This window comes from Quercus suber, unplaced genomic scaffold (assembly GCF_002906115.3).
Source record: "Quercus suber isolate HL8 unplaced genomic scaffold, Cork oak 2.0 scaffold_196, whole genome shotgun sequence".
In the NCBI taxonomy this organism is placed as follows: Eukaryota; Viridiplantae; Streptophyta; class Magnoliopsida; order Fagales; family Fagaceae; genus Quercus; species Quercus suber.
Window position 1 is genome coordinate 673,270 of NW_027069654.1, and position 13,187 is coordinate 686,456.

Genomic DNA, 13,187 nt, shown 5'->3' on the forward strand with positions numbered 1-13,187 from the left:
CACAACATTGGAAGCCTCGGGTTTGTGAGTTTGGTGTCAATACTGAAGTTATATTTTGACTTTGTGCTGCATCATGTATTGTTAAACAAAAAATGCATTTCTTCTTGTTCATTGCATATGATGCACTTACTACATGCAATTTTTTTTTTAAATGTAGGAAACAATTTTAAAGAAGAACCCTTTAGACTCGCTTCCAGCTAGTAAATGAACATTCATTATTTTTTAAATGAACATTGTTGGGGATAACAGGACATGCTTGAACATTAACAAATCAGAATTTCATTTATCATAATAGTAGTCATAGAGAAGAAAAGTGATGAACCATACATCCATAGGACAGAGAAATAAAACATTGCAAATCAAAGAGTCATGAAGAACTAACGCATCTTCAATCCATCACTACTTTCTCCCCTGCTTGTTCTATACCTTGCACAGATGGTAACGAACAACCAGAAAAATGGTATTATCAACACTTCAAAAGTTTGCAAATACAGAAAAGCAATGCACTGCCAATTAAAACCTTAAGCCATATAATAAAATCATAAATTATGGACTTTTTTTAAAGTCCACTACCTTGCACAGACAGTAAATTGCTTGAAAAAATAACAAAGCATAGGATTAATGACAAAGTCAAGCAAACAAAGAAAAATTATGCACTTCAATCCAAACAAAACCTTAAACCAAATTATGATATTACCATCTTGTTGACTATCTCATTATTCCATTCCATCAGCTTTGATGCTACATATGTCCATTCGAGTTCTTGTTCACAAGGTACAAAGCATATATAACCTAAAAGTTATCTGTGTGTGTGTGTGTGTTTTCCGTCTGGAATACAAGTTGATAAGGACATTATTATTGTAATAGTAAATAACAGAAAACAGCAGTCAATTTCTGATTTCTTTCACATTCATACATTACAGTTAGATGTAAAAAGAAGTCTGGTACTCTTAATTAAGGTCAGCTAGGGAAGAGGAAGAAGGTAGGAAACAGAGCAAACAGATGACAAGGGAAAGATCAGGAAGGAACTTGCAGCATCTTCTATGTAACCTTAAATGTAATGAAGTTTGGAGAGAACTGGACATTCTCAATACTTGCAACATGGTTCTTGCTCGGTTTGCTTTGTTTAGTTTTTTGGTTTCTCATTTCTCCTTCCAACTCAAGACCTATCTATAAACGAAAAGGTTTTATTATTTATCTTGGCCTTTTTTTTAATAACTAAATATACTTTAATTAGATAAATGCTAATGAGCTCAACCTTAGCACACAGGATCAGGCCCTATTGGGGGAGGGTTGTGTTGGAGAAGGGAATCTAAGGTCCAAGTATGAACCATCTAGACACTAACCCTTCACACACAGAGAGTATGAAGATTGGAAAAAGACTACAACAGTAAGTAATGCTGGTATATATGATAATATATCACTATAGAGTCATTTCACTCCCAAGGTTAAGAATACAATCCCAAGTGAAATTCTGTTTGCCCAATAGAATAGATATATAGCTTCAAGCATCAGTAAAATATTCCATATTCAGAACAAGCAACAAATAACTTCACACAATAACCCAAGTTAGATGAAGATTGCAAGTGTGGCATGAGTCTCTTGTCAAGATAAAAGCATTTGCAGAAAGTTTAAGCCTCACCAGTTTGACCCTTCCTGTGGAAGACTACGACTGTAGAAAGGAAATTCGAAGAGGAAAGTTGTTTTGAACCATGAGGGCAAATTCCCATATACTACTGGTGGCAGCGGAATTAGAGGGCTGCAACATACGATGTTAGGCTTAGTTACTTTCTCCTCCAAAATACACTTAAAAGATTAAGTAAAAGAAGAAAGGAAGAACATAACCTAGTTTTTCTTTTATAAAGCCTATATCCAGTCACATTCCCAAACTTCTTATCTGCCGATTCCTGGTAAGAATTATGCAGTATTTATCATAAGCATATTCAGAATGCAGTGGATATAGTAATTAAATCCAAAGCCAGGAGAAGCAAACCTCAAGTAATGGTATGCCACTGATGAAAAGAAGCAACAATGTGAGGAAGATTGGCCCAAGGATTACAAGCCACTCAGCACCTTCAAGTACAGGTGTGGAAGCCACAAAAATTCCCCACCAGAGGAAAATCTGAGCTCAACATTCATCAAGGTTTCATTATTTTACAGAATTGAAATCAAGGTAAATAATGTAACAATGTTGTTGAACATCTGATGTATTCATATAATTGTCATGTTCATGAGGTATGGCTTCTGAGCATGTGAGATGTATAAGGCAAGCATACGTTACCAGATTCCCAGAACCAAGGGCTAATTTTAGTCACTTCCTCAAAAAAAGCTATCAAATTTTTCATAATTAAACTATCTATTTTCTTTACCCAGATATATTGAAGCATCAATACTGTAGTGCCACAGCGGTGGAGACTCATATTTAGGATGTAATTTAACCTAAAATTCAACAGCCTAAATGTGCATATGTCCATTATTCAGTTGAAAGAAGTCTAGATGTTACAAATTATTTTTTTGATAGGTAGTTACAAATTATGACTCGTTGATATAGTTTCATATTTAGGAGTTTATAGTAATAGCAGTAAAGTATAAGATAGATAGCACACAAAAAATCTGCAGCTTGCATGCAACCAGTAACCATGAGAAAGATATTATCAATTACAAACGATATGGATTAAAACAGAGAAATATATATATATATATATATATATATATATGTATGTATATCATTACTTTCAAGGTTTTTTTTGAGATTCCTGGTAAGAATTATGCAGTATTTATCATAAGCATATTCAGAATGCAGTGGATATAGTAATTAAATCCAAAGCCAGGAGAAGCAAACCTCAAGTAATGGTATGCCACTGATGAAAAGAAGCAACAATGTGAGGAAGATTGGCCCAAGGATTACAAGCCACTCAGCACCTTCAAGTACAGGTGTGGAAGCCACAAAAATTCCCCACCAGAGGAAAATCTGAGCTCAACATTCATCAAGGTTTCATTATTTTACAGAATTGAAATCAAGGTAAATAATGTAACAATGTTGTTGAACATCTGATGTATTCATATAATTGTCATGTTCATGAGGTATGGCTTCTGAGCATGTGAGATGTATAAGGCAAGCATACGTTACCAGATTCCCAGAACCAAGGGCTAATTTTAGTCACTTCCTCAAAAAAAGCTATCAAATTTTTCATAATTAAACTATCTATTTTCTTTACCCAGATATATTGAAGCATCAATACTGTAGTGCCACAGCGGTGGAGACTCATATTTAGGATGTAATTTAACCTAAAATTCAACAGCCTAAATGTGCATATGTCCATTATTCAGTTGAAAGAAGTCTAGATGTTACAAATTATTTTTTTGATAGGTAGTTACAAATTATGACTCGTTGATATAGTTTCATATTTAGGAGTTTATAGTAATAGCAGTAAAGTATAAGATAGATAGCACACAAAAAATCTGCAGCTTGCATGCAACCAGTAACCATGAGAAAGATATTATCAATTACAAACGATATGGATTAAAACAGAGAAATATATATATATATATATATATATATGTATGTATATCATTACTTTCAAGGTTTTTTTTGTTAACAGCGTTTTACATTTCTAAGCAGCATCATGAACAGAAGCATTCAGCACCAGCTCTAAGTATATGTGCATCTGAATGAAATGGCAGCACTAACCTCACCAAAATAGTTTGGATGACGAGAGTATTGCCATAGTCCAACATTGCACCATTTCCCTCTATTTTCTGGAGAGTTTTTGAATGTTAGTTTTTGCTGATCAGCTGTTGCTTCAACTAGAAAACCCACTGACCAAATAATCCAGCCAATTATGTCCTCAGCCTGGAGAGATGGATTTTTGTTGCTTGAATTAACCACTGTAACAGGCAAACTAACTGTCCACACCCAGACAGCCTGCAGTGAAGGGGGGTAAATCACATATCGAATGTCAAAAACTATATATAGACATTCCAACTGGCAACTAGAATTCCAGTATACAGTCATAGCTAATCCAAAATAGATATAGAGAAATCCTAAAAAACCTGAAATATCCAGAAAACTGCCAGTTTTCCCAAACTAGCACGCATTTCATCAAAACGCCTATCCTCCCCCCACTGCAAGATCCTGATCGTAGTACCCAGAAAATAAAAATTAAATATGAAGTTGATATCTAGGTGATACTGCACTAAACAGCAACAACATTGTTAAGTTTGGCCTGGCCCTAGGGATAAAAATTATATGCAAGTCAAGTATTCAAGTAAAGGATTTGGACAAGTATATAAACTAATTTTAGAACACCAAAACCAAAGTAGATGGAAGGATACAAGAGAAGATAGAAGCATTCAGTAAATTGTGTAAAAAGAAAACAAAATTTTTATTAAATCTAAAAGTAAAATTTGAGTAGAAGAACTGATAGTCCACATCCACCACTATGGTTGAAACTAAGCAGGGGCCAAGCATCAAAAACAATAACTAAAACAAAAATGATGCCTACAACATAACAAAGGACATGCCTCAAGGTACAGGTGAATGCCAGAGATTTCATCTATCCACAACTCCAGGTAGTTCAAAATATGAGGTTTTGTCAAGTTGATTTTCAAGAACTAAAATCAAGTCACAAATTTAATGAGCTGTCTAATAAACTGTACATAGACTAGCCTTGCTAACTAATAAACTTCATCATTTCATGTTAGAATCAAATAAATCATACCTCATTAATAGAAACAGTCCCAGGCGGAGACCCCATATTACCACAAGCAAAGTCAAGACTATCTGAAATCACAGCAGCAAAATTATATATATAATGAGACCATGTTGAACAACACATTGGCCAGCCACAATTGATGGACGCTTTATGTGAGGCCTTGACATGACAAGTTGGGATACTGCCTTAATTAAAAACTTAAGTGTATAGATTTGGACCCAACAATGCTATATTAATCACTTAGAAATGTCAGACTTAATCACTTTCTCTCAAACGTGAAATTCCAACCATGAGGAATATATTGCACTTGAGAGACACAAATTCCTTCTTTTTATTAATAATCAGGACACAACCACAAAAATCATTTATCCAACAAAAAATATAATTTTTTAAGAAAAATTGAAAAAATTACCAATTGTTTCAAAAGTTTAAGCATCCTCACTTAATAAGTAGGGTCCAACACGTGGGGAAATTTTTAAATAGATGGTAGAACAGAGAAAAGGTCCGAACTTAGAACCACATGCTCTGATACCAGGGTAAACTATCATTTGCCCCAAAAGCTTAAACCACTAGGAAAGTGTGAGTTAACTATAATTCTAACAAAAATAGAAACTTGGATTCCATCATAAGCGTAAATCAATACCCACTTAGTATAATAAAATTGGGTTATTTTTCAAAGAGCAAGAGTCTGTGCAAAAGTGTGAAGCAGAGGGTGTTAACATGTCCAGCCCAATCAAAGAAAAATGTAAGATCAAATTTTGAGAATTTTTCCACAAACAACCCCTGATAATAGAGAGTGCACAAGCACAAGCACAACAACACAAACATGATTATTTATACCTGTCTGAAATGCCATGAGCCTTTCAGAACCAGAGTCAATATAGCAATGATAACAAAGTTTGTGCTTCCTGCAAATTCAAACAACAAAAACAAGAAAACCAGAGTTAACGTGCAAAACAGCTTTGCAACTCAACAAGCAATAAAATTTCCAATTTCATATTAGCGTTTTAAGCAACAAAAGGACTAAAGAAAGAAAACCCACCAGCAAAGTCAGTGACTTTATCGAATTTGAGAAGAGCAGTGATTATAAAGAACAACAACTGATACCCCACCTGCAAATACCAAGATCCAATTTATTTTGAAAGGCTTATACAAACATCAATAAAGAAAAATTCACAAGGAGAGAGAGAGAGAGAGAGAGAGAGAGAGAGAGAGAGAGAGTATTACAGTGACAATGGCAGTTAAGCCCAAGAAATGGGAGTCGATAACGGTTCCCATGAGTATGAAGATCTACCCCAACAGTGCCAATGACTAAATAGAATAATGGTGGCACTTTTTTATTTTATATATATATATATATATTTTTTAAATTAACGTGCTACTAAAACTTTTTTTTTTTTAGAATGGCTTTTTTAATAAAATATAAGAAAATATTTTATGTTTAAGACATCTATTGACTTTTATTTTTAATTTTTTTTAATTTTTATTATCTATTGTTTTTGGAATGATGCTAGATATATAGTGTGCGTTTGAATACTGCTTATTTTGCTGAAAACTGAAAATAATAAAAAAAATTATTTTTTGATTACTGCTTACTTTTAAAATTACTGTTCACATGACTATTTATACTGTTCATGACATGAACAGTGCAATAGTTTAAAAAACAAAATGCTTGACATGCTAGACGCGCAAAAAAAAGGACTCATAATCTATTTTACAAAAAAATTTACAAACTATTGATGTGATAAGTGATTATTAGTAAATGAAAAAGTGATATTAATAGTGAGTTTAGGTGAAAGTCAGTAAGAAGTTGACTACATTTGTAAAATAGTTTGTGGTTGTAGCATTACTCATTTATCTGTACACTGTCTTTTTGAAATCATGTTTTAGTTAAAATTGTAAAATCATATTTTTGGTGAGGAGTGAGTGATTGATATTTGTCCATGTGTCGCTGTGTATTTAAGTGTATAATAAGAACTAATTAAGGAGGTAGTGATTATCAATATCATTACTCTAATTTTAAATGCGGATACCTTATCAGAATCTCTACGTTTTGCTTGGTTTGGTTAGGTTAGGCGTTAATACTCCTCCATTCGGGTCTTGTGGTTGGGATTTCATTTCAGCAGTCAGCACCGTTGGTCTTGTGGCACTGTTGTGTTCAATTTACAACCTTGCAAGTTTTCATACTGATATTTCTATACTGACCCATATATTTGGCGAAAAAATATTCTATATGCCCCAATCCAACTGCTATTTAATTCATTTTCATACTTTTAAGATCAATAATGATTTCTTGGTCATCGTTTTCCGATCCTTAAGTACATGAAATTCAATGTGTCTCGTATGTCTATCAAATAATTTTTTTTTTTTTTTAAGAAGAATGTCTATCAAATAATAGTCAGCCCATGAAACATTCAATATTCCATTTGGTGGAACTATGACTATTTTTTTGTACTTAAGTTTCAAAAGTTGGTTTCAATATTCCATTTGGTGGAATTATGACTATTTTTTTTACTTATATTAAGTTTCAAAAGTCAATTAATAAAGTTTTTTTTGTCCAAGAGATTTTAGATCTAATTTTGCCTACATTAAAAAAAAATTATTTGTAATTTAGCAAGACCAACTCAATATATTTTGAGGTCTAAAGGGATAAGATTTAGTGAGGTTTTTAATATTTGATACAGTATCAATTAAGTATTTTTTATTCAAATTTCCATATTATTATTTTTCTGTTTAAAACAGTTGTATTTTGAAAAGCAAAATTGATAATTAAGTTTTTGTTTTTAGGTATTATTGACTTTCTTTTACAAATTGTTGAGTAAAATTTATTGTTTTTTTTTTTGTAAAAACGATAGCAAATTTTTTTTATTCAAAACACATTGTACAATGGGAAAAGGAAAAGAGAGACATAAACAATGATCCACTCATTCTCTTTTTGTTAGGAAAATTTATTGTTAATGATTATTAATTATACTCAACAATTTTTTGTTTCACCAAAATTAAACATTATCAATTAGGGCCAGCCCCAGGTCTAGGCCTAAGACCCTAATTGATAATGTTTAATTTTGTTCGTTGAGTTCTTTCTCTTTTTCTTTTTGAAAAGAGAAAAGAGTGGTCGAATTTTGGATCCTTTAACACTATTGCATCATGAGTTGCACAAATGGAGATAGCTCATAATAATATCTTCAGTGTTTTTGGAGAAGACTTCAAAATTCTACCTTTGTTGTGAAATACAAAAATGGAAAAAGAAAAATTCATCTTCTAATTATGAGCTATCATATCTAATTCCATTTTCTAATTTAATCCAATACCACATAATATATGATGGAATCCGCTAATGATCTTTCCTCTTTCCATCCTGTGGTATTCTAAGATATTCTCGAATTTCATTTAAAGGAGCAAACCACATAAATGGTTCTGTTCTAATACAAACTGAATAAAAATAAGATTAGAATCAATTTTGAATTGGGAGTTGAAACCGGTTAGGTTAATGTGTTTGCTTTGTCTAAACACATTTTAAAACTTTCTTTAGTTTATATTTAGCTGTCATTCATAGGTTATGTAGTCATTTTTAACCTACAAGTGTTGTGTGTGTATTATGTATCTATTTTATGTGATTCTCAAAAACAAACAAAAAAAAGGATCTGTTTTATGTTTGTACGAATGCATTTATTTATATAGGTTTATTAGATAAGTATATTTTGAATAGTTAAATTCAAAAAGTTTAGAACAATTGACAAATCTTGAGTACTAATTTGTGTAGATATAGATTGCTAAGTCTATATGTATAATTAGACAATGTTCAAGGTGCTACAAGTCAGAGTACAAGAACAAGGAAGTTACTATTTTAAGGAATCTGATTTTAGCAATTTTCGACTGATCGAAAGTCGCATTTGCAGATTACATTTTCAGCCCAACAGTCTATTAAGCACAGTAAGTGATTAGGGTTTCAGATCTAATTCACATAATATTTAAAGGAAACTTGAAGACACGTTTTGAAGAGACTTTGGAGTCGCTCTTTTGAGATCTAAAAAGTTCTATACTTTCTCCTTTCAAAGTCACTACCAGAAAACAATCTACATACTATTAGAACTAGTAGATCTAAAGTTGTTGCATACCAGTCATCAAAAGTGCTGGATCTAAACCTTCAATGGTAGTCTTGGAGTCATAGACTGGAGGTCTATGTTGGAGATCTATAGCATGAACTGGAGGTTCATGTTGGAGCAAATCCACATCAAAGAAATTTGAGAGTTTCAGAACTAGATTTGATAATCATAGTTAAGTTTATTACGAATTAAATAATTTTTACTGTAAACTTCTATTTGATATAGTAAATTGTTCTTCTTGGGATAGTTCCCCCAAGTTTTTCCTCTTGAAATTAGTTCGTTTCATTGGTTTTTCTGAGTTATTATATCTTGTATTATTTACTTTTCCGTTACATGATATGTATGATGAATGTTTAACCTAATATCTACATTATTGACTTAAGTATCTTGGCAATAAAATTAGGTTAAACAATATGTTTTCAAGTGTCTAAAAACTAACACTAACTATCAAAATAAACAAATAAATAATGATATAAGCTAATATTTTGAAGATTCCAAAGTAATTTATTACATAAGTTGGTAAATACAAAAACATAGAAAAATATGTATGAGGTAAAAAAATTTTAAAATTTTTGTAAGATAGGATAAGAAAATTTTAAAATAATTTTGAGTGAATATATAAATGAAAAGAATATATATGTTTGGAGGAATGTAATTTAAGTAACCAAGTTTAAAACGAGTTTTTTTTTTTTTTGGGGTCGGAAATATCTAATTTAATTTGAATGAATAGTGTTTACTTTAAAACCAATTTAATGAACAAAAAGAATTACTATATAACTTCTTTTTTGTGTTAAAGTTTAAGACGGAGGGATCAAAGCAATGTCATTTGACCATTTGGCTATTAGCAATTACGAATTGTGACCATAATAAATAAATAAACTATGTGCTTTAATCTGCTCAATGGTAAAGTCTCATGTCATCAAATAAGGATTTTAAAATTGAATCTTATCTTGCAGCAATCATATAAAGAGAATGTAATTTGTTTGTTGTTTGAAATTTTTTTTTTTTTTTTCTCGGAGAAAGAGTGGAATGTGTGATTTAAACAACATATATGAGACACCAAACAAGATAACATGATCATTGGACTATGCTTAAACACCAAAATTTGTAATTTTGGTCAAATATTCCAATCAGTCCAACCAATTATAAAACTTGTATATATATGTGGAAATGCTAGACTACAAGTGGGGCTATTAAACGAAAAGGTCGAAAACTAGTGGATAAAAAAAAAAAAAAATGGTTCCAGTTCTGACTCAATATGCTTTGGGCCAAGGTAACAAATTCTTCTTTTTCATTAGTTTAAAAACTTACCGAGCAAAAAAATAGTAAATCAATAAGAAATGTCATATTTTACTGAGGTCATAATCTACCCATATACATTCAAACTCAAGCGGGTGCAATGGACACTTTTTCCACCTCAACAATATACTCAAGAGTTGCAAATGGGGGAATTTGCACACCAGGACCTAAATCTGTTCCCTTCTCCCCAAACCCCAAAGTAGGAGGAATTATCACTCTTCTTTTACCCCCAGCCTTCATAGACCTTAATACATATTCTATCCCTTCACACATTCCCCTACTATATGGCCTAGACCCCATTACCAGTGCCAATGGCTTCTTCTCACCACCAAATGTATCCACAAACACTTCCCCATTGCCTTCTATTTTTCCCTTGAGATCGATTACAACAAGGTCCCCTGGCCTTGGAGAAGCTCCGCCGCCAACTCTCAACTCATAATACCTGGGGGGGGAATTGTACATGTTAGGACAATTATGCACTTCAAAGTTCGAAGGCCAATACTGTCAAGTTATGGACAATGAGAACTTTTACCTTATGCCATTTGGCAAGACCACCTCCTCTTCCTTTTCAACATTTCTGTAGAAGATAAATCATGGTTATTGGATGCAGTTTTAAAGACCATATGGCTAAATTTACATATAAAGATCAAACCAATATGTGAGAAATCAACAGATTGAATTGATTCTTCCAATACAAAACTATTCAATAATCAAAGCATATTGAACCTAGCCTAACCCTATTCTAATCCTAGGAAGACTAGGTTGCTTGACCTATAAGTACACGTTTGAGCTTTACAACATGTTTGGACCCAAAGAGTTCTATTATGTCTAATATTTCTCCTCGAACACAAGGTGGCAAATTTAAGACAAGGTTGAATGTGGACAAAAGCAAGCAGAAATGACCAGAAGCAAAGATGGAGCAAATTAAAATAATTTTCACAATACAAAACTATATACTAGTAGAGCATACTTAACCTAACACTATTGATAGCCCAAAGAATTCAACCAGCCTTAAAAAAAAAAAAATCTTCCCTAGTCTTAATGTCATGTCCAATCTCATGACAATAGTTTAAGTCCCCATCTTTATCTTAACTTCTCCTATCAAAATTCCCCCAGGCCATACACTCCTACCATGCACGACTTGATTCGAACTTTACCACAAATGCCCAATTTCTGAATTATTCGTTAGCTTCTTAAACTTTTATGGCTTGTTTGGAAGTTTAGAGAGGGAGGAGAGTAGAGGAGAGTAGAGGGGAGGGAAGTAGTGGGGAGGAGATTAGAGGAAAATGATTCTCCTCCACCTTGTTTGGATGTTTTTAAAATTAGTAAGGGGGAAGGGAGTAATTAGCCCTTCCCCTTGTGTAATTTTGTTAATATAATAAGGGTAAATTAGGTAATTTACTTGGTCAATAGTTTATGTACTCTACTCTCCCTCCAAATCTCTCCAATTTAGGGGAATTAAAAATAGGGGGCTAGAGGGAGTTGAAACCCCTCCAAACCCCTCCAAACCCCTCCCCCTCCTTCCTTAAAAAACTTCCAAACAAGGTAATTAGATTACTCTCCCTCCCTCTACTCTACTCCCCCTCCTTTTTTAAACATCCAAACAGGCCATTAGTCTCCAAGAAAACTCTTATAACCATTTTAACTTGAGTGTCTCCTTTGTCAACCAACACTAGTGTAGCCATCAAGATATCATATGAAGAATTAAAAGCAACAAGGCTTGATCCTAAATACCAATCTATTGAAAGCTTTGAGATGATCCCTGCTTTCTATCTCGATGTGTAGTTGACACAACTCTCTCTTTAAATGCAACTAATTTCGACATATAAATCTCATTTGATTTCTTCCATAATTCTTGAGGAGAAGTCTCGTTTAGACACTCTACTTCTAGAGTAAGATTTAAATGGATAGTACTAAATGGCTTCCTACTTCCTACTAAGCTCTTCTTATTTATCGTTATTCGTTACACATAACATAATAGCTAATTTCTTTAACTTATCCTTAATTAATCTTTTTTGTACAAAATATCTTTAAATAGAGGTTTGCAAATCACTCAAAGTATCTTCTCCATCAAAGGGTTTCATGCACCTTGAACTTTTCCAAAAACTGAATCATCCTTCGACTTTTATTTTATATATATATATATATATGAAACTGAATTGTGGCGGATAGTGAAGTTAGTTAGTTGACAAACCTAGTATTTGCTTCTTGTTGAGAGACTTCAATTCGGGTCTTAATCTGTTCAGAGATTACACCAAAAGCTAGAAAGGCAGCCCATGCAAGGCCTGCACCAAGGCCAAACCGCCTGGTCAATGTGGAAGCTATCCAGTCTGTGCTATCAGCAGTGGCAGGCTTAGGCTTTGTAGGCTTGAATTCTTGTTGGACGTTAACTGAGACTGGTGCTTGTTGGTTGGATGAAGATGTACTTAGCTGTTGAGATGGTGCTGGAGATTGAGGTTGTGAAGGTGGAGTTGATGGAGATGGAGGAGTAGGTGGAGGTGTTTGTGATGATGATGAAGAAAACTGAGTTTTTGTGAGTGGGTGGGACATAAATGGTGGTGAGCCAAAGATGGAAGCCATTTTCAGGATGGAAGATTAAAGAAGCTTGGATAAGGTAGAGATATGAGAAGGAAGAATGTTGATTCCATGTTCACTGTAATTAGTAGGGCTTTGGTCCCTACCCTTTTCTTTTTTGTGTTTTGGTCCCTACCTTATCCACATATACATGCGATAGATTTTACATTTTAGGTGGTGGGTCTCTCTTACTTTCTTTTCTCTTTTTATTTATTTATTTATTTGTGTGTGTTTGGCTGCATAAAAATCGTAGAGAAACTTGAAAACAAATATTGTTACGTTTAAGAAAGGATTAACTCTTTTCAGTTTCAGAATGTAAAAGTGGGGCTGCATCTACCTTGGAACAAGAATAATGGTTTCTGATTGCACTTCCATGCCTGAAACCTAGATGAAACTATTATGCATTTTAGCTGATATGAAACTATTTAATAACAACCAAGTAGGGTAGGGTTGCCTAGTAAAATGACCACATAGCAGCCATGATGTCCAAGAC

General features: G+C 33.1%; 2 protein-coding genes across 2 annotated transcripts; both read right to left on the reverse strand.

Annotated features, from left to right (window-relative positions):
* Positions 1-256: 256 nt before the first annotated feature.
* LOC112001158 (uncharacterized) lies at positions 257-6,040 on the reverse strand. Its single transcript, XM_065779019.1, has 10 exons — positions 5,943-6,040; positions 5,758-5,827; positions 5,556-5,623; positions 4,722-4,783; positions 4,054-4,135; positions 3,692-3,925; positions 2,843-2,971; positions 1,846-1,907; positions 1,643-1,759; positions 257-426 (listed from the first exon to the last, which is right to left on the reverse strand). Exons 1-10 carry the CDS (start codon positions 5,991-5,993, stop codon positions 378-380), a joined length of 924 nt encoding a protein of 307 aa, XP_065635091.1. The 5' UTR covers positions 5,994-6,040; the 3' UTR covers positions 257-377.
* Positions 6,041-10,095: 4,055 nt separating this feature from the next.
* Positions 10,096-12,814, reverse strand: LOC112001162 (peptidyl-prolyl cis-trans isomerase FKBP17-2, chloroplastic). The gene is made up of 3 exons (XM_024033337.2): positions 12,315-12,814; positions 10,653-10,697; positions 10,096-10,562 (listed from the first exon to the last, which is right to left on the reverse strand). Exons 1-3 carry the CDS (start codon positions 12,698-12,700, stop codon positions 10,208-10,210), a joined length of 786 nt encoding a protein of 261 aa, XP_023889105.1. The 5' UTR covers positions 12,701-12,814; the 3' UTR covers positions 10,096-10,207.
* Between the last annotated feature and the right edge of the window lie 373 nt (positions 12,815-13,187).